This window comes from Podarcis vaucheri (assembly GCF_965113315.1).
Source record: "Podarcis vaucheri genome assembly, chromosome: 13".
Lineage (NCBI taxonomy): Eukaryota > Metazoa > Chordata > Lepidosauria > Squamata > Lacertidae > Podarcis > Podarcis vaucheri.
In genome coordinates this window covers 15,758,623-15,784,658 of record NC_138751.1, presented here as the reverse complement: position 1 = coordinate 15,784,658, position 26,036 = coordinate 15,758,623, and the positions used below count along the sequence as shown (strand labels likewise).

Sequence of the window (26,036 nt, the reverse complement as noted above, 5' to 3'; positions counted from 1 at the left end):
CAAAACTGACAGATCTGGCCGGCCCTAATAACCACATTTGAGATTTGACCACAAGTGCTGGTTGGGAAGCCAGTAACACCCATGGGGAAAAGGGCAGCCATGAAAAGGCGGCCCTGGGCCCTAGTTTCAACATCACACGGAGTTCCCACGCACCTGGCTGCAATATATATATATATATATATATATATATATATATATATATATGCATTTGGGGGCCCAGGCATGAAATTTAAAGTGTGAGAGGCTATAGTCCACAAGGGTCAGATTTAAGACAGAGTCAGTAGGCCGAATGCAGGGTCACAGCTGTCCCCCGCAGCAAGAGTGCCTCTGAGCACAAGCAGAGTCTGCTTTTCCCTTCCAAGGGCATCTTTTCCAGGCAACTCACAGCTCCAGCAGGGATTCCTGGATCTTTTCACAGTTAAGCAGCAGGGAAAAGATTTTTTTTTTAAAGGCCTAGTTCTCCTCCGAAGGGGAAAACCTTCATCTCTGCTGCTCCACTTCAAACTGCAGGTGCTGAATGTGTGTGTTAAGGCCGGGAGGGTGCTGAGATTTAGAGTCGTCAAGTTGGAAGGGACCACGGGGGTCATCTAGTCCAACCCCCCGCAACGCAGGACCCTTTTGCCCAAAGTGGGGCTCAAACACACCACCCTGCGATCAAGAGTCTAATCTTCTAATGACTGAGCCGAATTGGCAACAGCCCAATGCTCCTCTCCACACCATTCCCTGCACCCAGAAATTTCGTATGTCAGGGAGAAAGGATCCAGCCCCAGTGAAAACGAGGCATGGGTAAAAGTCAGCAATTGCTAGAGGGAGTCCGCACACCACCAGCTCTCAATCAGACCAAGGGTTCAGTATGAGACAGCCTCCTCCAACAACTTCATTTGAGCCAGGGTTTGCAGTAGTCCCAGAACCTGTTCTCGGGGCCACCGGACCACCTCTGAACATGTGAAGCAACAAATGCGTGTCTTCCAAACACTCCTCCTCTCTCACTTGCCACAAGTTGCTCCATCACTACATCATCATCATCATATACTGCCCTATACCCGCAGGTTCACAGGATAAAATCAAAATCTAAAACCACAAAAGACATCAACAAATAAAAACAACAACCCAATAACCCCTCCCCAACACATCTTAAAAGGGCAGAGGATGTCCATCAAATCAACCCAAAGCCTGGTTAAAAAGGAACGTTTTTGCCTGGCACCTAAAGGTGCTTAATGAAGGTGCCAGCATTCCACAGATGTGGAGCCACTGCAGAGAAGGCCCCGTTCTCCTGTTGCCACCCTCCGGACCTCTCGAGGAGGAGGCATACGAAGAAGGACCTCAGAAGACTATCTGAGGGTCCGGGTAGGTTCATATGGAAAGAGGCGGTCCTTGAGGTATTGTGGTCCTGAGCCGTTGAAGGCTGTATAGGACAAAACCAGCACTTTAAATTGGGCCGAGAAACTAATTGGCAGCCAGTGCAGTTGGACCAGGATCGGTGTAATATGCTCAAACCGTCTTGCTCCAGTGAGCAACCTGGCCGCTGAATTCTGCACCTAGCTGAAGCTTCTGAATAGTATTCTGAGGCAGCCCTACGTATAACGCATTGCAGTAATCTTTTAGGATGTGTAAAGTTGCCAGCTTTTCTCTCGTGGTAAAATTCCTGTGCTTTTTTTTAATTTAAAAAAAACAAACCCTGCAAAACAGGCAGAAACCCAACAAGTACGGTTTTCCCTCTCACAGCAACTGGGACACTGTGAAAAAAGAAACCCCACTTCTCCTAGATTCATCCCATTGCTCCAAAGCAAGCAACTGTTCATGGAACAGAGCGGCTCCAGCAAGACGAGGCATTTTACTCCAGACTTCACAATACCATCCTGCAGTTCTTTCTCTGGCTTACTGGCTCCAACACAGTAACCAATAAAAGTGACGACCTGAAATTCAAGGAGTGCCTCTCATTTCCTCCAAGGGAATCCTCCCCAAACTAGGAATGGCATTTCCCTCACCCTGCACTGCCAACCATTCCACACACAGAAAACCACACAACTGGAAGGGAGTTGCCATCCCCGAAACATATTTTCCACTTTACGAGCTCAGTAAAATAATGATATAATCTTGCTATGAAGCCACTCTGAATGTTTGGGAGCAACGCCTGCAACCTAAAGGTGCTCTGATTGGAGTGGGGGGTGGGGTTAGAGACAGCAACCACAGAGAACCCAGGTGTCCTGACTGTTCCAATACATCATACCTTCTGCCCTTGACAGGAGAACACAGAATTATCTGCCTTTGCTGCTGTTGAACCACAATTCCCTTTCAGGAGAAACCAGGCACACTGAGCTCCGGCTTCAAACGGCTCAGTGCGCAGAACATGTGAAGAGATGGAACTGATTTGAGCGTTTTTCATAGAGCGATTCACGTCAAGCCGCCAAGTGGTCAGTCGCAGAGCTTTCTGGGGCTCACATGCAAGGCAGCCCACAATACTTAAGTGACCACAATACTTAAAGCCTATTTCCACCCTAAGCAGCTCCAAACACACCTGAGAGGAAGGCACACGTTTCCAGCAAGCTCCGCTTTGCAAAGGGACCCCTTCTTCCAGGTGTCCTTTATATCACGCATTCACGATGATTTGGGTTCAGGATGCTGCCTGGGCAGCAGTGGCGTAGCGTGGGGGGTGCAGGAGGGGCCGGCCGCACCGGGCGCAACATCTGGGGGTTAGGGTTAGGGGGCGCAAATCCACAGGTTAGGGGGCGCAAATCCACGGGTTAGGGGGCGCAAATTACTTGCCTTGCCCCGGGTGCTGACAACCCACGCTACGCCACTGCTGGGCAGTCATACACAATGCCGCTGTCAGTGCTCAGTTGCACCTGCAAATGTTTGGAGGCGCTCCTGTTGCTTCGCTACCAAGCAGTCCGTATTTTGCAACATCCTGAAGACACCCCATAGCTTTTTGTACCACAAACGCCCAGCTATATATCTCTCATCGTTGCACTGTATGCCCTGCGGGCAGTGCCAGTGCATTGGCAGAACAACTAATTGCAGAACAATTAATAAAGCAAAACAAATCTACAATCAACGCGATTCACATCGAGCTGTCAATGAAGCTCAGGCCTCTCAGCCTCACAGGGTTGTTGTGGAATTTTATTTTATTTTTTTAAGAGAGTCCTGCATTCGACCTTGAGCTCCTGGGAGGTGGGATATAAAGGCAGGAGGGAGGGAGCAAAGCCACACCTTTTGAGCTTCGGCCTGTCGGGTTTGTCGCACTTAAAGAGTCACCGAAAGCAGGGTGCAAACTCTGTAGAAAGGTCCCGACGACGTAAGCCCGGTTTGCAGCGGGCACGAAGCTCACATGCCCTCCGCAGAGTTGTGCCGAGCTGGCGGAATAACAACCGGCTAACTTGGCACCTTCCGGGTGATGCGGAGATATCGATCTGCCAGGGGAGCAGTAACGTGCGGAGGAGATACGAAGGGAGGCTGCAGGAGCCGGGCTAGGGATGAAGGGACCAAAACCACCCCAAAATCCTCTCTTTTAAGACACCCCGGGAAAAAGAGATAGAGAGAGACCAAGACACTAGTTTGGAAGGAGCAGCTCGTCAAAAAAGAAAGCCCCGCTCCCACTAGCTAGAGCGACGGCAAATGCACTCTGCATGTGCTCAGGGGCACCCTCGTCTCCTTTTCCCCACCTGCACCCGAACTTAGTTTCAACGGGCTCCTTCCTCTCTCGCCTGCCCTTTGCAAGTTGCGCACAAAGCCTGGACGGCGGTGGGGCGTGGGGGGTGTTGGGGAAGGCGCTCCCCCCACGCTTCTCCCCGGGGGTCCTCACCTGGTGCCAGAGACTCCCCCGCAGCCGCTTCCCGGTCCCTTTCTCTGCTTTCGGAGCCCCATCGCGGCCGCTGCCTTTGTAGCTGCTGCGCCTGGCGGCTCCCCGCCCCCGGGAAGGCGGATCCCCGCAGGTCCTAGCAGGGGTTGGATCTCGTCGGCGCCTGCCTGTGGCAGTCCGGAGACCCGGGGCTCGCTCAGGCTCACTCACTTCCACGGGTCTCCTCGCTCGGTTGGCATTGCGCTTTCGTTTAAGCGAACCAGAAAGAGCGACTTAACCAGGTTCAGCGGCGTGTGACCACTTGGGCAAAGCTCACACACACACAGACAAATGTTGTCGTTTAGTCGTGTCCGACTCTTCGTGACCCCATGGACCAGAGCACACCAGGCACTCCTGTCTTCCACTGCCTCCCGCAGTTTGGTCCAACTCATGCTGGTCGCTTCGAGAACACTGTCCAACCATCTCATCCTCTGTCGTCCCCTTCTCCTTGTGCCCTCCATTTTTCCCAACATCAGGGTCTTTTCCAGAGAGTCTTCTCTTCTCCTGAGGTGGCCAAAGTATTGGAGCCTCAGCTTCACGATCTGTCCTTCCAGTGAGCACTCAGGGCTGATTTCCTTAAGAATGGATAGGTTTGTTCTTCTTGCAGTCCATGGGACTCTCAAGAGTCTCCTCCAGCACCATAATTCAAAAGCATCAATTCTTCTTTATGGTCCAGCTCCCACTTCCGTACATCACTACTGGGTAAACCATTGCTTTAACTATACGGACCTTTGTCGGCAAGGTGATGTCTCTGCTTTTTAAGATGCTGTCTAGGTTTGTCATTGCTTCCCACAAATAGATACGTATTTATTAGTAGTCGGGGTGTATCGGTTTATAGAGCCAACTCCCTTCGTCCTCCCCCATAGGTGCCAACTCCCTGGGACACTGGGTGCCCGAGCAACCCCAAAATTCCCCATGAAGGGGCCGGGCACCCACAAATTTCAGTGCCAGGGCCATGCACCCTGCATGGCACCCACGCCCCCGGGCACCCATGGCCGCGGCACCAAGCTGGCACTCCTGCACCCCTCATAAAATATTTGAGGGGGGGGACTCCCCCAAGCATTGCCGTTCAAATGGGGTGTGTGTGTTTTGTCTTGCGATCAGTTATGCAGGGCGGGGCTTACCTGCCCCGCCCCCCAGATTAGTTTGGCTTTTATTGTATTTTATGTCGAAAGTTTTTAATAAAAAATTGATTAAGGAACCAAAACAAATCACAGTTGCAAGAGAATAGGGTGGGTCCAAAAGCAATCAGCCGTGTCAAAGGCCAGGATGATGAGGTGCCAAACGCCCCTCTTTGGAGATGTCATTTCACAGCTTAGATGAGGCTGCTGGAGAAAATGCCCTCATCCAGCCACACACGCCCCTGAGCTCACCAAGAAGGCACTCTTTTGCTATCTTAAGAGCTGAGAGAGCCTGTAGGGAAGGAGGCATTCTCCCACATCACCAGATAGTTGAGGCCTAAGTCTTTTAATTTAAAAAAACAACGACCAATTTTAAAAATTGTTTTTTAAACAAATACAAATAATGTGAGCGCCTTGAAATGGGCCCAGAGATGAACTGGCAGCCAGCGCAGTTGTTTTACTGCATCCAAAACCCCAGCTGGTAATCTGGCCAGTGCATTTAGACCAGCTGAAGCTTCTGAACTGTCTTCAAGGGCAGACCCACGCAGAAGGCATTGCAGTAATCCAGCCGGTGTGTGGGATACTGTGGCCAAACCATGTGTGTTCAAATGGGGCTGTAAGCTGGCAAACCAGATGTAGCTGGAAATAGACAGTCCTCACCACCAAGGCTGCCAGTCAGAGTTAATGTACCCAAGCTGCAGGCTTGCTCCCTCCAGGGCAGCAGAGGGTCTTCCCAAAAAGGCCATCTTCCCATCTCCCGGACTCTATAACTAGCAAGTCAACTGCCTCTCCCAATTCATTTTTTAAAATAATAATAATAATAATAAAATTTTATTTATATCCCACCCTCCCCAGCCGAAGCCAGGCTCAGAGCGGCTAACAACAATAAAATATTAAATATTTAAAAAATATTTTTATTGAACAATTTCAACATAACAAATTATCAATCCAAATAATCAATTACATTATTTTCCCCCTTCCCTCCCACTCCCCACCACCAAGGACTTCTCTCAGCTCCCCTCTCGGATTTCTTTGTGCATATTGTTCTCTGCATGTTATAAAATTGTATATATCCTTGCCTTATCTATCATGTGTTCAACTAATAAATTTGCAGCTGTTTATTCAAAACCTACCAAGGAGTCCCAATCATTTTGTTGCCTTTTTAGGTAATTGGTAAAAAGTTCCCATTCTTCCTTGAAGTCACGGTTGTCCTTGTCATGCAGCTTATATGTCCATTTAGCCAATTCCGCATAGCTTGTCAGTTTTTCTTGCCACTGTTCTTTCGTTGGGGTTTCCTCATTCTTCCATCCTTGTGCTAACAAGACTCTTGCCGCTGTTGTAGCCTCTCCCAATTCATACGGAACAGAGAGAGATAGAGCTGGGTGTCGGTGACCCTTCGCTCCAAATCTCCCAACGACAGTTCCCAAAGGCTTCAGAGAGAGGTTAAGCATCATGATGGATATGATGGACCCCTGTGGAACACCACAAGGAAGCTCCCATGGCGATGAACGGGACCTGGAGGTAGGAGCAGAACCATTGAAGTACGGTGGCCCCCAACCCCCACCTCCCAGGGCCTCTCCAGGAGGATAACTGTGGCCAAACGTACAGGAAGTCGCTGAGAAGGCGCACAGTCACACACCCCTCGCTTCTCTCTCTTGACAAATGTCATCAACCAGAGCAACCAAGGTGGGGGCCTGATGGGGGCCTGCACTGACTTGGCGGCAAAGAACTCAGAGGTGCAGTCACTGGTAGCAAAGCCGCTTTTCTGCATTCAAAACAGGTTCGAAGGCTGGTCCATCCTTGACATCACTTGGGAAGACAGGCGAGCTAATATCAGTGTACTGGAAGAAGCAAAGATCACCAGTGTTGCAGCAATGACTCTTCAACATCAACTTCGTTGGACTGGTTAGGTTGTACGGATGCCTGATTATCATCTTCCAAAGCAAGTACAGTGGTACCTCGGGTTAAGAACTTAATTCGTTCTGGAGGTACATTCTCAACCTGAAACTGTTCTTAACCTGAAGCACCACGTTAGCTAATGGGGCCTCCCACTGCCGCCGCACCACCGGAGCACAATTTCTGTTCTCATCCTGAAGCAAAGTTCTTAACCCGAGGTACTATTTCTGGGTTAGCAGAATCTGTAACCTGAAGCGTATGTAACCCGAGGTACCACTGTACTCTATTCCGAACTTAAAAATGGAAAGCGTAATGCTGGTAGTCAACAAAAGAGGTTCCAATACTCTCAAGGCAAATCTAAAAACAATGTAGTATAAACACTGACAACTGGGAAACAGTGGCCTGAGAACACTCCAACTGGAGAACAGCCTTGACCAAAGGTGCCGTGGGCTCTGAAGACGCTCGAACTCAGGATGAAAGGGAGAAACGTGCTAAGAGGAAGGCACGCTTGGCAAACCCTCACCATGATCAACTCCCATCCAGAAACCTATGTCCCCACTGTGTGGATCCAGAATTGGCCTCCACAGTCACTCACGGACTCACTGTTAAGACTGTGTTCATGGAAACAATCTTACTTGGCTACGAGTGATTGCCAAAGAGAAAGAGCAGCTTAAATGAAGGCTTCACGTGGCTAGACGGAACGCAGCAGAAAGAGCTTGCTGACCCAGTCAGCCAATTCCTTGGTGCAAACAGAGTGTAGGTGCTTGCAGGAGAAATTTGACCTTCTGCCCAGGATCTCAGGCAGCCAAGCGAGCACTCAGTTAACCCTGTAGAGTTAGCTTCATAAGAGCATGGAGGCAACAGAGCTGAAATTAACCACGAGGCTTTATTAAAGGGATAGGGAATCTGTGGTCCCCCCAGTTGCTGCAAGGTTACAAATCCCTTCAGTCCTGGATGGCACAGCAAATGGTTGGGGGTGATGGGAGTTGGAGCCCTGCTCATACTGGTTTCCCAGCCCTCATTCTGGGGAAGGGCCTAGGCTCAGTGGCAGAGCATCACTTTGCATGCAGGTGCTTCCTTCTTCTCAGTGGCGTAGCGTGGGTTGTCAGCACCCAGGGCAAGGCAAGTAATTTGTGCCCCCTAACCCGTGGATTTGCGCCCCCTAACCCTAACCCCCAGATGTTGCGCCCGGTGCGGCCAGCCCCCCCCTGCATCCCCCACGCTACGCCACTGCTGCTTCTTCTTCTTTTTAAAATAATTCTATTGTTTATTTAACATAATTGTTACAAAATATAAGCAAAATATTGCAAATACATACATACATACATGTTTCAAATAAGCACATATACATGAAAAAAGGAACAAAAGAGAGAGAAAAGAAAAAAAGAAAAAATAAAGAGAAAAAAGAAGAAAAGTTGGAAGAATTTCTCCCAAGTTTATTCTACAAATATCTCAATATGAAAATAATAATAACATTTCATTGATTGACTTCCATCACTTACACTGCACTTCCTATATACATTTTAAGCAAGACTGTATCTGTTATTCTGTATTTTCCCCACACAATCTCACACAATATTCTAATCAACAAGTTTTCTAAATCTCTCATAAATCTATTCTAAACACAACCAATACCTTACATTTAATCCTTGTCTACATAAATACTCATTTAAGCATTTCCATTGTTTCTGGATTATATTTTTTGGTTTTTGTCTTATCAAATCCCTCAACTTTGCTACTTCTAGGCGCTTCCTGCTGGTTCAATTCCAGGTGCTTCCTGGTTCAACGCCAAGCATCTCCAGAGAAGGCCAAGTGGGAAAGACCCCTGTCCAAAACCCCAGAGAGCGACAGCAAGTCAGCCCAGAGTCTGCACAGAGCTCGACAGACCAATGCTCTGACTCAGTATAAAGCAGTTTCCTGCATTCCTAGGCACCGGCTCCGAGATGACAACCATGACATTACCAAATAAAGGCAACCCATGGTGACATAATATAGTTTCATATTACTAAGCCACTGTTCTGAATGAAAGAGAAACGAACTCCCTGCAATTGAATGGCGAGGAAGATTGAAATCTACCATGCAGGATTTTCTCTTTTTCTAAATGCCACATTTGTGTCCGTTCATTCTCTGGTGCAGAGACTGTCCAGGAAGACTGTATCCTGTATACAGAATCATAGTGTCACTGGTGACTCTGAGGATCATCTAAATCCAACCCCCTGCACTGCAGGAATATGCAGCTGTCCCATACAGGGATTGAACCTGCAACCCTGGCATTATCAGCAACTAACCGACTGAGCTATCCAGGCATGCATGTTCATTTTGCAGGTCTTAAAGTGACCACCCTAAAAGCAGATCTCAAATACATACAGGGCAAATCAGGAAACCGCTGAAATATCACCATAAGCACTGGCTCATCCCCCCCTTCCCCCCTAGGTTTGGCTCAGAGTTTCCCCTGCCCTCCTGGGAAAATTGGAAAGTCTACAGCAGGTCTGCTTCTACTTCCACATCATCCAAGGTGTTCTTAAAGGTGCAGGAGCCAACAAAAGGGTTGGCTATCCTAAGCCAAGAGCAAGATTGAAATAATAATAAAGAGGGACTTTGCTGAGTGTGCACACAGAGAGACATGCAAGAGCAAAGGTGCAAAGTGCCAAACACAGCAGCCTTCTCCTTTCTCTCTTTATCCTAGCAACACTGGAGGATGTGCTCAGAGACACTTTCTCTTCTCTTTCTAGGAATATAGGCGAGCACAATCAGGCAACATTGCATGACAACTTGGCCACAATCTGTCTCTCTCTGGTAGGGTCAGATTCCACGACACAGACCCCACTTCCCAATTCCCAGCAGGAGGTGGGGCTGCTTATTTCCCCTAGACAGAAAATGTGACAACAGCAGCTAAGAGGTTAGACCTCACGTCACCCACAAACTGGCCAGCTGGACTTGGGCAAGACACAGTTCTCTAAGGCTCTGGATACATTGCAAGCTGATAACGCAACACTGTTTTCCTCAATTCGGATCAAAGCTGGTTTGGGGGGGAACAAATGCATAAAAATGCAGTATTTCATAAGGACATAGTTGTCCAGTCCTGCTGCAAAGGCTACTTGCATTGACTGGCTGCTATTTGCATCCTGCCATCCCTGATATGGAACGAGACCTTAAGCGATTGGCCCCGGATTGTAGCTAGTGCAAATTTAGCTTCTCCTCAAATAATTTGTGCTCTCCACTTTTCCTGCCCAAATAGTCAGAAAAAGGAAGCATCATTGCCGCACCTCTTTTGATCATGCTGAAATTAAAGTTAATGCAGTGCGCATCCTAGTGGCCAGCGAACATCATTACTTCCCCAAAGCCTTCATACTTAAACCATTTCCCCCTCCCTTCTATGTGCTAAATTAGACTTAATATACAGCAATAATATACAATTGGAACCTGGGAATCTTGCACCTTGCTCCAAATATCTAATTTCACAGAGTCCCAGCCTTCGTCTCCTTCCAGCATCCCCCAAATCACTCTGAATTCCACTGTCTGCTCAGAACCAAGTTTGCCTCTACCATCTTCCAGAGTTACCTACACAGTCTGCGTTACTACACTTATAATGTTCTAACTAAACTCTGTGGAAATTGAATTCCACTCCTCAAACCAGAAAACAGAATTCCATATTTTTGCATGTCCTATGCTTCGGATGGAAGAGATTCCTGCCAAAGCCTTGGAGCATAGCTAGTAAGAACTTGTCCCTGAAACACTGGGGATGTAAACTGAATAGAGATATAATTTCAGGAGGGGTGTGTGTGTGTGTGCGAGAGAGACAGACAGACAGACAAACAGACAGACAGAATTCAGTATCTAATAATCCCTCAGGAATACCTAGATTCCAGGCCACTGCCTGGTTCAAGTGAATCATTAATGCTTTAATGATTTAATTAAATAGGCCTGTGGAATTGGGATGCCCCCAGACTGTCTGTATCTTGGAGGAGGCATTCCAGCTCACACCAGAAATTTAGGATTTGCATAATTAAACTGGATTAAAGTGCTCCAATACCTCTCTTTGGGGCAAGTGGGGGGCAGCTCAGAGACCATCTGCAGTGGCGGCAGCTGCCCAGAGGACTCCCAAAGAGAGGGGAGAGGAGGCTAAGGGAACACTCCACAAGGGAGGGTGTTCGAAAAAGGGTGCGAGGCTGCCCACTCTGTGGGCAAGGGGTGACACAACTGGGCTCCTGAGCCTCACAGGGGTGCCACAGAAAGAATGCAGTGGGTCAAGGGAGCTGTGGACTCCAAAAGGTTGAAAACTTCTGCTCTGAACAAACACACAAACAAAACCAGCAAGAAGTCACAGACTGAACCTGCGAATGGTGCCATACAATGATTTGACCTGCGTTCATGACAGCATTGTAGGTACGGCAGCGCAACCAATAGTCTCAGCATATTTTGCTCTTCTACTATTCAATCTTCCTTCAGTGTTTCTCAGAGCATGACTTCGAACCTTACCACCCTTGCAGGAACCCCCCTCCCGACAATCATTCAGTTTGTACAAATACGACACACACTCACACACAACATATGTGAAGTTTCTGCTATAAATTCATAGTAAATCAACTGTACATCGGATTTACACCAGGCCACTTTTATTTTGCTCCATGAAGGAAGGACTATCAAAAGGGGGTGGTTTGATACAGGATGGCCATAATCCCTTAATCGTACCAACACGTACCCAGGAGCCCTGCCCAGTTGGCATGACAACCTTGATGGTCCCAGACAGAAGACCATCAAGGACACAACGGACATGCATATGGGAGTGGATTCAACACGGACTGGAACAAAGGACAATGAACAGATCTTCCCTCTGGGGGGAGGAAACTGCCAACTCACCTTTGTCCTCTGGAAATGACTCATGGGGAGGGGGAAAGGAGGAACCAGCCAGGTGACAAGATACTCAGGTTACTTCCACAACCCCTCCCTCAACCCCTCCTTTTTGTGATGTGTCAATGATGTAGTCATGATGTAGTTGTGATGTAGTTCTAGGGGTGTAGCTTGGGGGATTAGTAGCTAATAAAAGTTGGGGTCTTCTTTTGTTCGGGACTTCCATCTTGCTTCATCTTGTTGTGGGTGGGAGTCCTGTCGTGACAGTTTTCAATAAAAGTCAAGCCTACAGGCTGTTGTTTTGCTCCAAATTGTCCTGGTTGGTGTCTTTGTCTTTTTGTGCAAGGGAGCCCTCAGATTCCTCCGTTAACACCATGGATCTTCCTCCTACCTTGGCTGTTCAGGCACCGTGTCAACCTGGGCTTGAATTCCAAGTGAGGCTCCAGCCACACGAATCAGACAGCCTTATCAAGGGCACACTGAATTTCCATAGATCGACTTTGTCCATAGCCCTGCCCACCCACACGACAAACTTGCGAATCAACAGCAACCCAGTTCTCGGGCTTTGAGAAATACCTCTTTTACCTGAGCGCTATGGGCTTGTTTGCTAAACGTTCTGTTACATAAGACTCAGCTGGCCTTGGCCTTCCTCATTCTTATTAGTCACAAAAAGAAGCCACTTCTTGCCTCTGATGCAGCTTGTGCAGTTGAAAGTGAAATCCATTTTCTCCCTATAACCCCCATAATCTTACCCAGGATATTTTTTTTGAAGCTTAGGGATAGCTACACGGGACGCGGGTGGCGCTGTGGGTTAAAGCCTCAGCGCCTAGGGCTTGCCGATCGAAAGGTCGGCGGTTCGAATCCCCGCGGCGGGGTGCGCTCCCGTCGCTCGGTCCCAGCGCCTGCCAACCTAGCAGTTCGAAAGCACCCCCGGGTGCAAGTAGATAAATAGGTACCGCTTACCAGCGGGAAGGTAAACGGCGTTCCGTGTGCTGCGCTGGCTCGCCAGATGCAGCTTGTCACGCTGGCCACGTGACCCGGAAGTGTCTCCGGACAGCGCTGGCCCCCGGCCTCTTGAGTGAGATGGGCGCACAAACCCCAGAGTCTGTCAAGACTGGCCCGTTCGGGCAGGGGTACCTTTACCTTTACCTTTAGGGATAGCTACAGATAAGATTTCATGCAAACACCTTCTCTGGGTGTCATAACTGGTTCACCAGTTCCTTTTATCACCCTGTCTGATCATCACTGCTTTGACCGCAGCTGGGCCAGTGAGCAGATTAAGGGCAAGATGGTAACTCCAATGGGGAGACCAAAGGTCGCCCTGGCCACGCACAGTGGTTAGAGCACTCCTTCAGCTAGATTTCCCAGAGAGCTGAAGGTCCTTTCGAAGAGGGCTTGCCATTTCCGTTGCAAATGCACCTCCATCCCACTTCCTCTTTGGGCCAACAGGGCTTGGTATTCTTTCAAAACCAGTCCGTTTACAGGCAAGAGCGGAACAAATTTCTGTATGTGATGGGAAGTGAAATGAGACTCGCAAGAAACAATTGTGATACGGTACACTTCACAGCTGGGCCTAAGCTTTCAGATGCAGCAGGAAGTTATTCATAAAAGGCATTAGGGTCTAACCAAACATATTCCACATCAGGATTCTACCGATGTGTGTTGGAGACAAGATAGTCCAGTTTTATCATGGGAAGGGTAATAATAATAATAAATAATAAATAATAATAATAATAATAATAATAATAATAATAATAATAATAATAATATTTTTTTACTGGGCGGCTTTCAACAAAGATTAAAAATACATTAAATTAAATGTCACACATTAAAAACTTCCCTGAACAGGGCTTTTATATTTTATTATTATTTATACCCCGCCCATCTGGCTGGGTTTCCCCAGCCACTCTGGGCGGCTTCCAGCAAAATATTAAAATACAATAATTCATCAAATATTAAAAGCTTCCCTAAACTGCATTCAGATGTCTTCTAAAAGTCAGACAGTTGTTTATTTCTTTGACATCTGGTGGGAGGGTGTTCCACAGAGCGGGCGCCACTACCAAGAAGGCCCTCTGCCTGGTTCCCTGTAAATTCAGTGTCCGGGCAGAACAATGGGGGTGCTAGGTGGGGAAATGTATTAATCTAGTTCTAGGAATATGTGCCGAAATGGCCTTTTCTTTCAAAGTTTTGATAATTATGATAATTTCCTGGTATTTGGAGCATTAAGAATGCCTGAGCAGAGCAGCGGTGGTTTCTAAAGGAGGCAGGTGAAAGGTGAATGGGAAGATAAAACCTACTGACATATCCAGGTTGCCAAGGAAGTAAACTGTAACTTTACTGCTACAGTCAATGACCAGCACTGATATTTGCAGTACTGTACAAAGGATTTACAATATGTGGCTCAAAAGGCATTTCTGTTTCCTACTCTTTCTCTCTTCACTGTCTTCTCCGATTCTTCCTTCAGGGATTTTGCGCTTCTTTGACTATCAGTTTGCGTTGTAGATGGAGAGCTCTGTTTCAGAAATCCCATTTCTATTTATTTAAAAAAAGCATTTATAGACCACGGAACGTTTTAAAAAATATGTCAGCTGTGTAGAGTAAAAAACAAAAACAGCAACCAAAACAGTACCAACTGAAGTCATTAAAACAAAGAACAAAACCCCAACCTATAGCCAATAAAACAGCAGTACATACCCACATTTGAAGGTGACTAGATCAAAAGCAAACATATAAAACAGCATCCAGTCTTAGGGGTCATAGAAAGCCTGGGCACAAGAATAAAAAATAAAGTCTTTGCAAGATGTCTGGTGTAACTGATGGTTGCTGCAGAAGGAGGCAGTAGGGCAATTCATGGGACAGGAGCAGCAGCCTAAGGCATTCCATAGGGCGCAGTGCTACAAAAAGAATCCGCCAAGATGATCTATAATCTTACAGGTCTACACAGGAGAAGGCAGCCTTTCAAATAACCTGGTTGTTTAGGGATTACAGTGGTACCTTGGTTCTCAGACTTAATACGTTCCAGAAGTCCATTCCAGAACCAAAGCATTCCGAAACCAAGGCACGTTTTCCCATAGAAAGTAATGCAAAATGGATTCATCCATTCCAGACTTTTAAAAACAACCCTTAAAACAGCAATTGAACATGAATTTTACTATCTAACAAGACCATTGATCCATAAAATGAAATCAATAATCAATGTACTGTACTATAAAATAACTAAGACAATATTGTAGATGATAAAAATAAAAAAATAAAAAAAATTCTTACCTGCACTGATGACAGTCATTGTTTGGATGGGGGGCTTTTATCCATTTCCACAGTCACACAATCAATCAATCAATCAATCAATCAGTAGCTGAACTGGGTTCCACACAGTCACAAAAACAAATTAACCAAAAAAGCCTCAAAAACAAAAACACAAAATAAATAGCAAAAACAAAAACGCCAAACTTAATCTGTTCTGGAAGTCCATTTGACTTCCGAAATGTTCGAAAACCAAGGAGCAGTTTCTGATTGGTGCAGGTGCCCCGGAAATAATAGCAAACAGCTGCATTGGACATTCAGCTTCTGAAAAACGTTCGAAAACCGGATCACTTACTTCCAGGTTTTCGGTGTTTGAGAACCAAGGTGTTTGAGTACCAAGGCATTTGAAAACCAAGGTACCACTGTATACGTTAACATGATGTCCTTAAACGTGGCCTGGAAGATGACTGGCAGCGAGTTCAGTTCTCTCAGCTCAGGAGTAACAGGTTGAATGTCCAGATGTTCCACTCAACAACCTGGCCGCAGCATTCTGCATCAGATGCAGTTTCCAAGGGAAGTCCCACATGAAGCACGTTACAGTAGTCCAGCCATGAGGTTATCGACACATGGATCACAATGGCTGAGCTACCCCTGTCCAGGAAAGGTGCTGTTGGCGTAATAGTAGGCATTGCCAACAGTCTCTGTCTTATCAGGATTCCGTTCTCCAAGGACCTCAGAAAGGCATTTGTAGTCACCTTCCTCCTATCAGGTGGGCCGGCAAGTCTATGTTGAAATTAGCCTAAGGACATGTTTCATGGCTGAGTGGGAACCTGAACCCCAAGCTCCTTCCTTGCCCACAGCCCAGCAGTTTAGCCTAGGTCTTGTCAACCTCGCACCCTCCAAGCATTTTCAATGACAACTTCTGTTCATCCCAGCCAGTGCATCTTGGTTGGCAGGGGCTGCACTGACAGCTACACTAACCTCACATGCATGACTTAAGGGCAGGCAGGTAAAGTCTGCGCGGCGTAACAACTCTGGCTTGTTTGGTGTGGTGCGCGCTCAGCCCCAAGCCTAGAAATGACAACAAGAACCGTGCGCCGAGGTTTTGTTTTGTTTTTGTACAATAAAAGTTTAATGACTTTTATAAAAATGTGCTATCTGGCACCAAGTAATGAATCCACAAATTATTAACATATTTACAAGTAGGAAGCCGATAAGATCAAATGAAAATATATTTATATATATATATCTATATATATAATATTTATATAGACAGACAGAGGAGTGGGGATGTACGTTTAAAGAGACCCATCCACTGGGCAGCCAGGGAAGGGAGAGGGAGAGGGAAAGAGAGAAAAAGAAAGAGAGAATGAATGAATGAATGAGACCCATCCATCAATCCATCTGTGCACATGCCCACCCTCTTTGATTACACACAAAACTCCCAGCAAGCTGCCACTGCTGCTAGAGAAGGTTAAAAAAAGCTTAACCCTCCCTGGTAAAGATATATATCTTTTTGGATATCTATTATATATATATATATATTTTACATATATGTACACAAGGGGGGGAATGCACATAAGAGAAAGAGGCGGATGGGTGGGTGGCTACATAGTTCCAGAACCATTCAGCTCGAAGAAGCTGGAAAATTAAGAGTCAGCTCTGAAAGATGAAAGAACCTTGTGGTAGCATCTGGAACAATTTGCACAGGTTTGGTTGGGGGGAATTATTATTATTTTTTATATAAAAAAAGAATCTTATCTGTTCTGTCTGGCGAGTTACATAAACGAAGTTAGAAACAGGATAAAAGTTCCAGAGATCATCGAGCAGAAAATTCAGGTTTCCCCTTCTTTATAGTATTTTTTTTTGGGGGGGGGGAACCACTGAGGAATAACCAACACTTCTGGATTTCAAGATGAAGAAGGGAGCAAAAATTCCCACCCCCCTCTGCAAATAATTTTTTTTAAAGCATATTTAAGACATGGGGAGAGGAGAACTCATGCCAAAACTAAAGGGTTTGATGATTAATTTGTCAACCCACAAAACGAGCTGGAGGAACCAACTGCAGGCAATGAGCAAATAATGGATTTCTATCCACAGCTTGGAAAAGGCACACTGGTGTATGCAAATAAATAGCAGGGGTTTCGTAAGACCAGGAACCGTTCCTGCATAAAATATATGGCAAAATCTAATAAATGGAACTTTGCTAAAGGAGGTGAAATGCTGGTGGGAAGCCTACCAAACCCTCATCCCGGGTATTCTCCCTTCCACTGGAGCCAAATGAAAGCTCTAATCCTCTGCTTGTGTATCTCAGGGGTAAAATGATTCATGTTGAAAAACCGAAAACAAGGAGAGTCACACTCCCCAAACCAGCCAAAACCTCCCTCTGAAATATTTGGGGGCTGAGATGATGCGGCACCTCTAAACACAGCGTTTGTGACTTGACTTCAGCGGAGAAGATTTACACCCAGTAAAAACAGAAGCTTGATTTGTCATGCCAACCTGCTGAAATACAGTCGGCTTTTCCAAAAACCTGCCACCAAACATAATTCAGAAACATTATGTGGTTTCAGCTCCCCCCCCCCCCCAGGAGTGTATTGGGCTCAAAGGCACATTTATTTGGAATTAATATCGCAACTGTGAATAGAAGCAAGCTTGCTCTTACCAGAATTTCCAGTTGAAATCAGAATCCGTCAATACACTGAAAAGCACGGATAGATAGGATGAAAAAGTTTGGCCAGTAGTTTATTACAGTTAAGAGGTGGCTGCTGTTTTAAACTTGTCCGGGAGACCTGGAAGGATGTAGTTTCTGAACCTTTAAGATGAGATGGATTTTAAGAGGCTGGAGCTGTTGAAACAGCAGCCTGGAGAGTGAGGGCCTTTTAAAAGCTCAAATCCAACAGGCTGCTTGTTGTTTTGTTTTTTAAAAAATGGAAATGCAGAGAAGACGCATAATGAGACTTCAGTCACATCCTTCCGACTGACTGGGGCTGGGTGAGAGCAAAGCTTACAAACAGACAAACAACACTGCAGCAACGAATAATTTCGAAAAAGCCAAGCAGATGTAGGGTTGGGGAGAAAGCTATTTAAAATTTTAAATACCACAGAGATTCAAGTTGGGAGAGCACACTAAAGACAGGTCAATATTTACGGGGCTTAGACAGGGACTTGAGAGAAGTAGAAGGGAGGACATAAAAGGGTCCGTTTATTACTGCAGCTGTTTCCACTATTTAATTACCTAAAATACATCTCTCTTCCGTGCAGGTGAAGATGCACCTGAAGATTTTAGTCAGAACGGAAAGAGAGAATGACCGACCGTTGGAGGTGTAGATGGTTGGCCCTGTTTCTCATTGAATATGCCTGAAACAACTTCCTTCCTCCCCACCCACCCCCTCAATTAAATTTGTAAGTAGAAAATGTGTGTAGAGTTTATTTAGAAAGTCAATAGAATTATGGATGTTCAAGACTGAGATCACCTGGGGGTGGGGAGGGAGTTCAAGACAGTGGTTGCTGACAAAATAGGCAGCTACTTGAGATTATTCGGCCCCTTTTCACTTCAAAACAATGGTTGCTAACATAGGGTTTCCACAACTTCCTGTCTCTTTGGTTTCAAAACACTATAGTAGTGAGAGGAAAAAAGAATTTAAGCTTCTGACAAGAATTAAACTGTGTAAGATGCGCAACAAAATTATATAATCGAGTTCAGCAAACCTGCTGCAAGTATTCTGCTCCTTGTCCCACAAACAAACAAAACACCCAACTTATATTGGACAAGTCTTAATGGAGCCTTTTACAGCAGGAGAGGAAGCCATCTGCCATCTCTTTAGAAGCGTACCTTAAAACTGGCCAGGGCTTTTAGGGAAGGTGCCATGACTGCACCATAGTGGAAAAAAAGAAAAGGAGCAGAAAGCAGTAGCAATTTTAATCCTGCCCCCAAGAGGATACACAAAAGAGGCACAGAATGGGAAAGGTTTTACTAAATGTAGAGCAAAGTGAGAAAGGTGCCTCTTACTGGAACATAATTAGCCGTCAAAATACTGGAAGAAATGGCGTGGAACTACAGACTACATCAGCCAATGAGGGTTCCAAAGTGTGTTTGCTAAACAGCAATAATAAAAATGTATGGAAGGGGCCTTTTCACAGGAGACGTGGTGGGAGGAAGGTTCTTAAGCCTTCCCTGCTTCTCTCTACACTCCTGCCTCTCTTTCCACTCTTGGACCCACAGATGGGGTGCGAGGTGGGGGCAAAACAGCTAGAGGGAAGGATTGTGGGGGAGAAGCATTAGCAAAACAGCAGGCCCTCCCACTGATGCCTCGCCTGCTGAAAATGCCCCCACTTCTAACATTAACTGTATTCAGCAAGCATGGGCTGGCAAACCATGGTTGCTGACATAATATGGAGTTCTTTGGCCCTATGAAATGTCACATCGAGGTGGGCACGTCTAAAACTCATCCCAAGCATTTACAGGCTTGTGAGGTCAATAAGAGACATCTCAGAAGGGCTGCATTTTATTCTGTTGGACTAGTTCAACCATTTATCCCACACCATATATGCCAATTGGGTGGAAACTGAGAAGTAAATGGATTCTCTCAATAGCTGTCTTGATATGGGGAAGATTCGGGACACAGCAGAGGGCAGCAGAAAGAAGAGAGCTACCAGGCTGCATGCTGATCCTCCCTTGAAAGCAAGCCCCTTGCCCCTCTCTACTATTAAAATATAGATGGAAACTTTTTCACGTGTCACCCGTGGTTTCCCTAGAACATAAAGGGCATTCTGGATGGAGAAAATTGAAAGCAGCCAATTCCTCATAGCTCTGGACAGTCCACTGCAGGAAACACATGCTAGCCAGGGAGAAGATATGTTCCCAAACACCTAGCTCAACACTATTCAAAATCCAAACACTGGGACAAGCAGGATGAAGACAGAACTTTAAAATGAAACAAACAAACAAACCTGCTAAAATATTTCCAAATGCCTACTTTTAAAATCTTTCACTTTCAAAACTGACTCCCATTTAAAAGAAACAAAGAAATACACTCTTTGACCCCCTGCCAGAAAGTTATATGCTCCCCTCCCACCCCAAATAAACCCAAGAGGGAAAAGGGGGGAAAAGAAAGAAATCCTACTTGGCATCAAAAGAAAAGGGTGGCACAGGGCAAGCAAGGATAAAAAAACAGGAGAAGGAAATACATTGCAACATTATTTACAGTTTTCGTTTTAGTATGAAGAGGAAAACAAAATAAAATATTTACATACTAATAAACGCATGTGTTTCTACAAGAAACAGCCAATCCATCTGGAATAGATATATACACAACTTTCTTCTCCTAAAGAAAAATTATTAGGGGTGGCTGGGATGTGGGAAAGTCTTAGCTTACGCTGTAAGTCAGCATCAGTTGAAGCCATAACTGTAACAAGGAAAGAAACTCAACTCCCCTTCATTATTACGGCTAGTCCCTGTCCCCCCCGTTTTACTACACGTTACAGAATAAAAAAAGAGTCAGAAAAGGGAGATTGCAATATGAATGACACAATCTTAACTGGTTTTCAGGACCTCTATTTCTCTGGCCTCAAGAGCTTGGAAGGAGGAAGAATCAACGGGATGATAATTCTACGAGGAGAGAGACATTGAAGCAGGAAGGTTCAAGTTTTTGCCCATGGTGACAAATCTAGCCAAATGATGCGGCTGCACAATGACATGCTTCCTCCCATCCCCCAGTGCATCCTGGCCATTAGCAGAAAGATTTTGGGAGCAATCTTTAACCCCAGAACAAAGTCCCAGGGGCAGGGGTTGTTCCAGGCCTCTCTGTAAAAAAAACAGGAAACCTCCCCCCCCCAACCCTTTGGAAATGTGAGGACAAATGCTCCACAATCTGAAATTTCAAGGGCCTGGGCAGCTCTTAGCTCTAGCAGATGTGCCTTCAGGGGCATCAAGCACTGCACTGCCTCAAAAGGTTTCACAGGAGGCACTGATCCCAACCTGCCATTCTCAAAGTCAACGGCTAATCGACAGCTGTGCGCTGAACATGCATAACCTGAAATAGATGATACCTAGAAGGGAAATTCCACCCCACAGCCACCCTGCTGATTTCCTCAACATCGTAAGCCATTCTCTGAGTTTAGCAACAGAGCTGGTGGGTATTGCAGAATTAACCACACTAACATCCAGGCCGTCTTAAGCTGGAAAGGGAAGGATATTTGACTTCTGCAAAGGGTCAGAATCTACAGGAGTTTTGTTAATTGGTGTTGGAGGCTGGAGCAAAAATGACAGCAACACCTGAAAAGAAACTATCACCAGCCTGGCTGGTGGAAGAAAAAGTAACTTCTTGTTGATTCGAACCTGAGGCGAGGGAAGTGCTTTCTCATTGGCTGGGAACTTCAAAAGGTACATGGATGGGTCTTAAGGCGACTGAGAGTTTTCCCACAACTCTGTGGGGAGAAGAGCTGAGCTACGGGTGAGAGGCGAGATTAGGGCTGGGGAAACAAAATAAATACGAACGCCAGGGTTATGTCTCAGTTCAGGGTGCCCCGGCAGTTCTCTGTGCCACACAGACAAGGAATCTTGTTCTCCTCAATCGGGAACTTGTAGTCGTAAGTGATTTCCTCGTTGATGCTGATGGGCTGCTTGGAATAGATGACAATCTTCTTCTGGGATTCTATGGTGATGACTTTGGCATAGCAGTTGGGCTAAGAGAGGGAAAGATGGACAAAAGTGAACCGGACAGGATGTTAATACATCAGCTCTATGCCAATGGCAGCACCACTACCTCACTATGTTACTCATTTGGAAGCCAGGAGCACGCCCCCCCCCCCAAGCACAAAAAAGGTTCCATTTGTGATTCCCAAGGTGTGTGGAATAAAATAACATACCAGAACCACTGCATGTGAAGCTAAAGAAGTGCCAGCTAAAGAAGGGTGAACCATGTGAGGCCCAGAAAGTCTCTTCCCCACTCTCTGAACCAGCAGCCCGGGGCTTCTTTCTATAATTCAAAGCTGCTCCCGGTGCCCCAGCCAGGATTTATTGACTTTTCATGGAAGCAGGCACATTAGTCTACCTCAAAATGAGAATAATGCAGATAAAATAAACTGGAGTTTTCCCCTGCTCATGTAACTCTGTAAAGTGGTAGGTTCATTAAAAACACTGCATGAATAAATGCATTTAATGAGAACTTCCTTTACAACGTCCACATAGCTCACCGTGCAGCAGTGGTTGATGAAGCGGGCTAGGTTGCCACATTTGGTGGCGTCGATTATTGTGTCGTGGTCCACGCGGAAAAGGTAGCTGCTCCCGATGCCCTCCTGCGCATACCGCTTCTCGCGCATGTCAGCCACCACCTGAGAAGGAGAAGGGGTGAGTCAGGACACTCAAGAGCAGACCATGTAACAAGAAGCAAGGCTGCTCTGTCCACCAAAATGCCTGTCAAAATTGGCCATAGAGAGAGATGACCAAGCTTGCCTGCTGGGCCAAAAAGGTTCCCCCACCTCTGATCCAGGAGGTGGAATGTGCCAGCATCTGGTGCTGGGTAACAGAGAAAGAACTGCAGAGTCTTGAGGCACCTTAAACTAAGCTTAATAAAAAATGGTGTAATGCACTTTTGCGGGCTAGTGCCCACTTCATCAGGTGCATGAGGTGAGCACTTGTCCATAAAAGCTTGTGCCATAATAAAGTTAGTCTTAACGGTGCCATCAAGACTCCTTTTTGCTGCAGCCCTCTGAAAACAGTTAAGGAACTATCCTAGTGCCAAAGTGCAAATTGACAGCTGTCAGTGCAGCGCTTCTCAGAAGCGTGGCTATCATATGGGAAGGAAATTCCTTGGGTGTCGCTGCAAAAAAGGTTGGAACAATCTGAACTATCATTCAGAAAGCAAACAGGTCCTCCCAAGGCAGTAAGGAAAAGGCAGCCCTGCTCTGTGCAGTCTCCAGAGCACCCTCTGGTGTCAATTAGTTGCATATGCATGCATACATTTCATGGCCTCCGATGAAGAAATGCAGTTCAGTAAAGAACCTCACAGAGCCCAAGCTTACTTCTTTTGGTACTTTTCCACACTACTTCCCCACTGCACTAGCCCACTGGTCACAGTCCCCTACCCACAAGCCTTTGTTGTTGTTGTTTTTTAAAAAACAGATAATACAAGAAAATACAGGGGAAACGACAGGTTTAGGGAAGGGGTCATCTTTCAAAAACCAAAGTAGTGGTGAAATCCTGGACAAAGCTCTCCTAAGGCAATACAATCAAAGGTACAAAAAAACATGTAGAGAGATATCTGCAGCCACCCTTTGGCATCACCACCAACTTTGGCATCACCACCTTTAAATACCAGCCATACAAAGCCAGAATGCTTCTGTGAGGGATGGGAGCAATCCAGCCACATTATGATGTTTAGCTTTCAGAAACGATTGTTTTTAAACACAAGATAAAACAATATGACCAAGGCTGTGGACCAAGGCTGGTGCTCTCATGTTATAAAGACAGGCTCGCACAAGACATCAAGGCAGCAGAAACAAGAATTCCTTCCTAGACCTCGTCTCCTCCACTACTGCTCACCTGCCGGATATTTTGACCCACGTACTCAATGACCATCTCATCAGCAGCAATTGGCTCCATGGCAAAGAGGCCCCATTCATGAATTCGACTCCGACCAAAGCGTAGCTTCTTCTTGCGGAACTAAAGGGAAGAGGAGGACGGTGAGGAGAGGAATGATGGGTATGGTAGAAGCAGCAGGATACTTATGTGCTGTCTGGGACAGATGGGAGCCGAGGGCTAGGCTGAGTGTGCATGTTTGTGCAAAACTCACAGCATACAATCTGGATTCCAGACATTTCTTTGTTAAAAAAAACCTCCAAGATTATTTAGTCCTCAGCTTTCAAGAAAAATGTTGCCTGATGATTGCTGCTCAATGCACACATGCTTCACCACCGACAAAGAGTCACTTAAAACCACACTACAGTGGTACCTCGGGTTAAGTACTTAATTTGTTCTGGAGGTCCGTTCTTAACCTGAAACTGTTCTTAACCTGAAGCACCACTTTAGCTAATGGGGCCTCCTGCTGCTGCTGCCGCGCCGCCGGAGCACAATTTTTGTTCTCATCCTGAAGCAAAGTTCTTAACCTGAAGCATATGTAACCTGAGGTACCACTGTATAAGTGGATAGGTTGCCATGGCTCAAAATATATGGTTTCTATACTCCAATTAACCCGTCATTTCCCCTCACACTCCTAACACACTCATAGCCCCCCACAATGCGATTTCCAATAGCGGAGAGCCAAATTCTGCAAAGACTTAGCTACAGCAGATAAGATCTTGTGCCAACTGCATTATCTGGAGTCCCTCAAACAATTAAATCTGAGCTTACAGATACTTTTCAATTGCTTTCGGTGAACCGCAGACAAAATTTTTGTCCAAAAGCTTCCTTGCTTCCTAAAGTGCAATGTGCTTTAATGCATCACGGGGATCAAGATTGGCTCTGTGAGGAAAGCCACCCCCTACAGAAGCCTCAGCATCTGAAATGCATGCCAGGCCAAGTCCATTGCCCTCTGCCTTCCAAAGGATATACTAGGATCACACTCCTAATCCCTCCAGCCAAGGGCGCATCTCCTGCTTGCTCCACTCTTTCAACTTGCTTAACAAGACATATTGGGTACCTTCAGCTGGTTTAGTTTCAGAAGGTCGCTATCCAAGATGGCGGAGGAGCCAATGGCACTGAGCAGGCGCCTTTGCTCAGATCGCCGTTCGGACAGGATGCGGTTGGTGCCCTGAAGGAGGAGGGGAGAACAGGTTGAAAATGAATGAAAGCAAAATCCTTCTGCTCACAGCGGAAGGGGAACACACCACCGAGGATCATTGCAGAGTCACACATATGGAAAGGGACACCCTTTAAAAGCGGCTCACTATCCCAGCTGCACATTTCCCCAGTTTCAGTGAGGGTGGTCAGCATGCTTAGGAAGCAGTAAGAATGGTACTGTAACTTCCCACTACTATCAAACAAGAGACTTTCAAAATGAGAAGACTCCCCCCGCCTTTTCACATTTTATGTTGTCAGTATTCAAAAGTGCTCATGGGAGCTAGACAGATCAATGGTCTGACTCAATAGAAAGCAGCACCCCATGTTCTTATACATGCACAAGCACCTCCTTTAGATTCTTAGTCAGCCCCTGCTTCTTTTGATTACTGCGGGACCCTTCAAACTGCACAGGCAACAAATCTCTTCCTATTCCACTCCCAGTTCTCTCAGACCCAGTGAGAGAAGAGGAATGGCCAGGGGGCGGGGGTCATTGGGCTGACCTGCCTGCAAACTTTTGGTTGCTCCCACGTCAGTTTGGACCTGCACACAAAACTGCCGATATATAAGGTACATGCTTATTGCGGACTGATGCTTATGTGGAACTAAAGAAGGCATTTTTTGCCACAATAAAAAGCCTCTTAAAGTACTGCACAAAATTTGGCATGAAGATGAGAGCATCATCCGTGTTATTTACAGGGTACCGTATTTTTCGCACCATAGGACGCACCGGACTATAGGGCGCACCTAGTTTTTAGGGGGGGAAATAAAGGAAAAACCGCACAGGGAGCATAAAGAGGGGTCAAACCTGCACGTCAGCAGCATCAAGCTGCTGCACGGTGGCCGGGCAGACGTCGAGGTACTTGTCCTTCTCTTTCTTGCTGATATGGTAATAGCCCTCGCTGCGGGCACAGCCTGTCTGGTGCTCCCGCAGGTCTGACGACTTCCGCTTCCGCTTGGGGTTCGCAATGTTTGTGAGTGGAGGCAGGAGAGTTAAGGAGAAAAAGAAAAGCATGGAGCAAGGAAATGGGACACAGGCCTCTTTCTGCATCTTGTGTTTGGGCCAAGCAAGCAACTTCCCCTCTTCAGAAGCCTTGGTGAAAAGGTTGCCATACATGCATCTTTTCCATTAGCAGAATTAAACCTCATGCCTCCTGGAAGAAATGACGGGGGGGGGGGCGAGGAAGAGGCATGGAGTTGAATTCAGGAAATTACTGGGTGAGTGTAATGACTTCCATTCATGCAATGGACCTTCTCTCCCTCTCCATCTGCTCCTGAGGGTATAGGGAACCCCCCAGAGCATATTTGG

The 26,036-nt window shown here is 46.4% G+C and overlaps 2 protein-coding genes across 8 annotated transcripts in view; both read right to left on the bottom strand.

Annotated features, from left to right (window-relative positions):
* The window catches only part of HSD3B7 (hydroxy-delta-5-steroid dehydrogenase, 3 beta- and steroid delta-isomerase 7), a 51,577-nt gene extending 47,647 nt beyond the window's left edge, over positions 1 to 3,930 (bottom strand). For 2 of the 4 annotated variants that reach the window (XM_082196204.1, XM_082196205.1), the window contains exon 1: positions 3,803 to 3,930. In XM_082196204.1, the coding sequence (XP_082052330.1) occupies positions 3,803 to 3,864 (62 nt within the window). In that variant the 5' untranslated portion in view covers positions 3,865 to 3,930. The remainder of the gene's footprint in view (positions 1 to 3,802) is intronic. The other 2 variants (XM_082196208.1, XM_082196206.1) reach the window with 2 other exon arrangements.
* A 12,122-nt stretch (positions 3,931 to 16,052) lies between these two features.
* The window catches only part of SETD1A (SET domain containing 1A, histone lysine methyltransferase), a 30,798-nt gene continuing 20,814 nt past the window's right edge, over positions 16,053 to 26,036 (bottom strand). For all 4 annotated transcript variants that reach the window (XM_082196162.1, XM_082196165.1, XM_082196164.1 and 1 more), the window contains exons 16-20: positions 25,536 to 25,705; positions 24,591 to 24,701; positions 23,495 to 23,614; positions 22,147 to 22,284; positions 16,053 to 21,636 (exon numbers count right to left, since the gene is read on the bottom strand). In XM_082196162.1, coding sequence (XP_082052288.1) covers positions 21,463 to 21,636; positions 22,147 to 22,284; positions 23,495 to 23,614; positions 24,591 to 24,701; positions 25,536 to 25,705 — 713 coding nt within the window. In that variant the 3' untranslated portion in view covers positions 16,053 to 21,462. The remainder of the gene's footprint in view (positions 21,637 to 22,146; positions 22,285 to 23,494; positions 23,615 to 24,590; positions 24,702 to 25,535; positions 25,706 to 26,036) is intronic.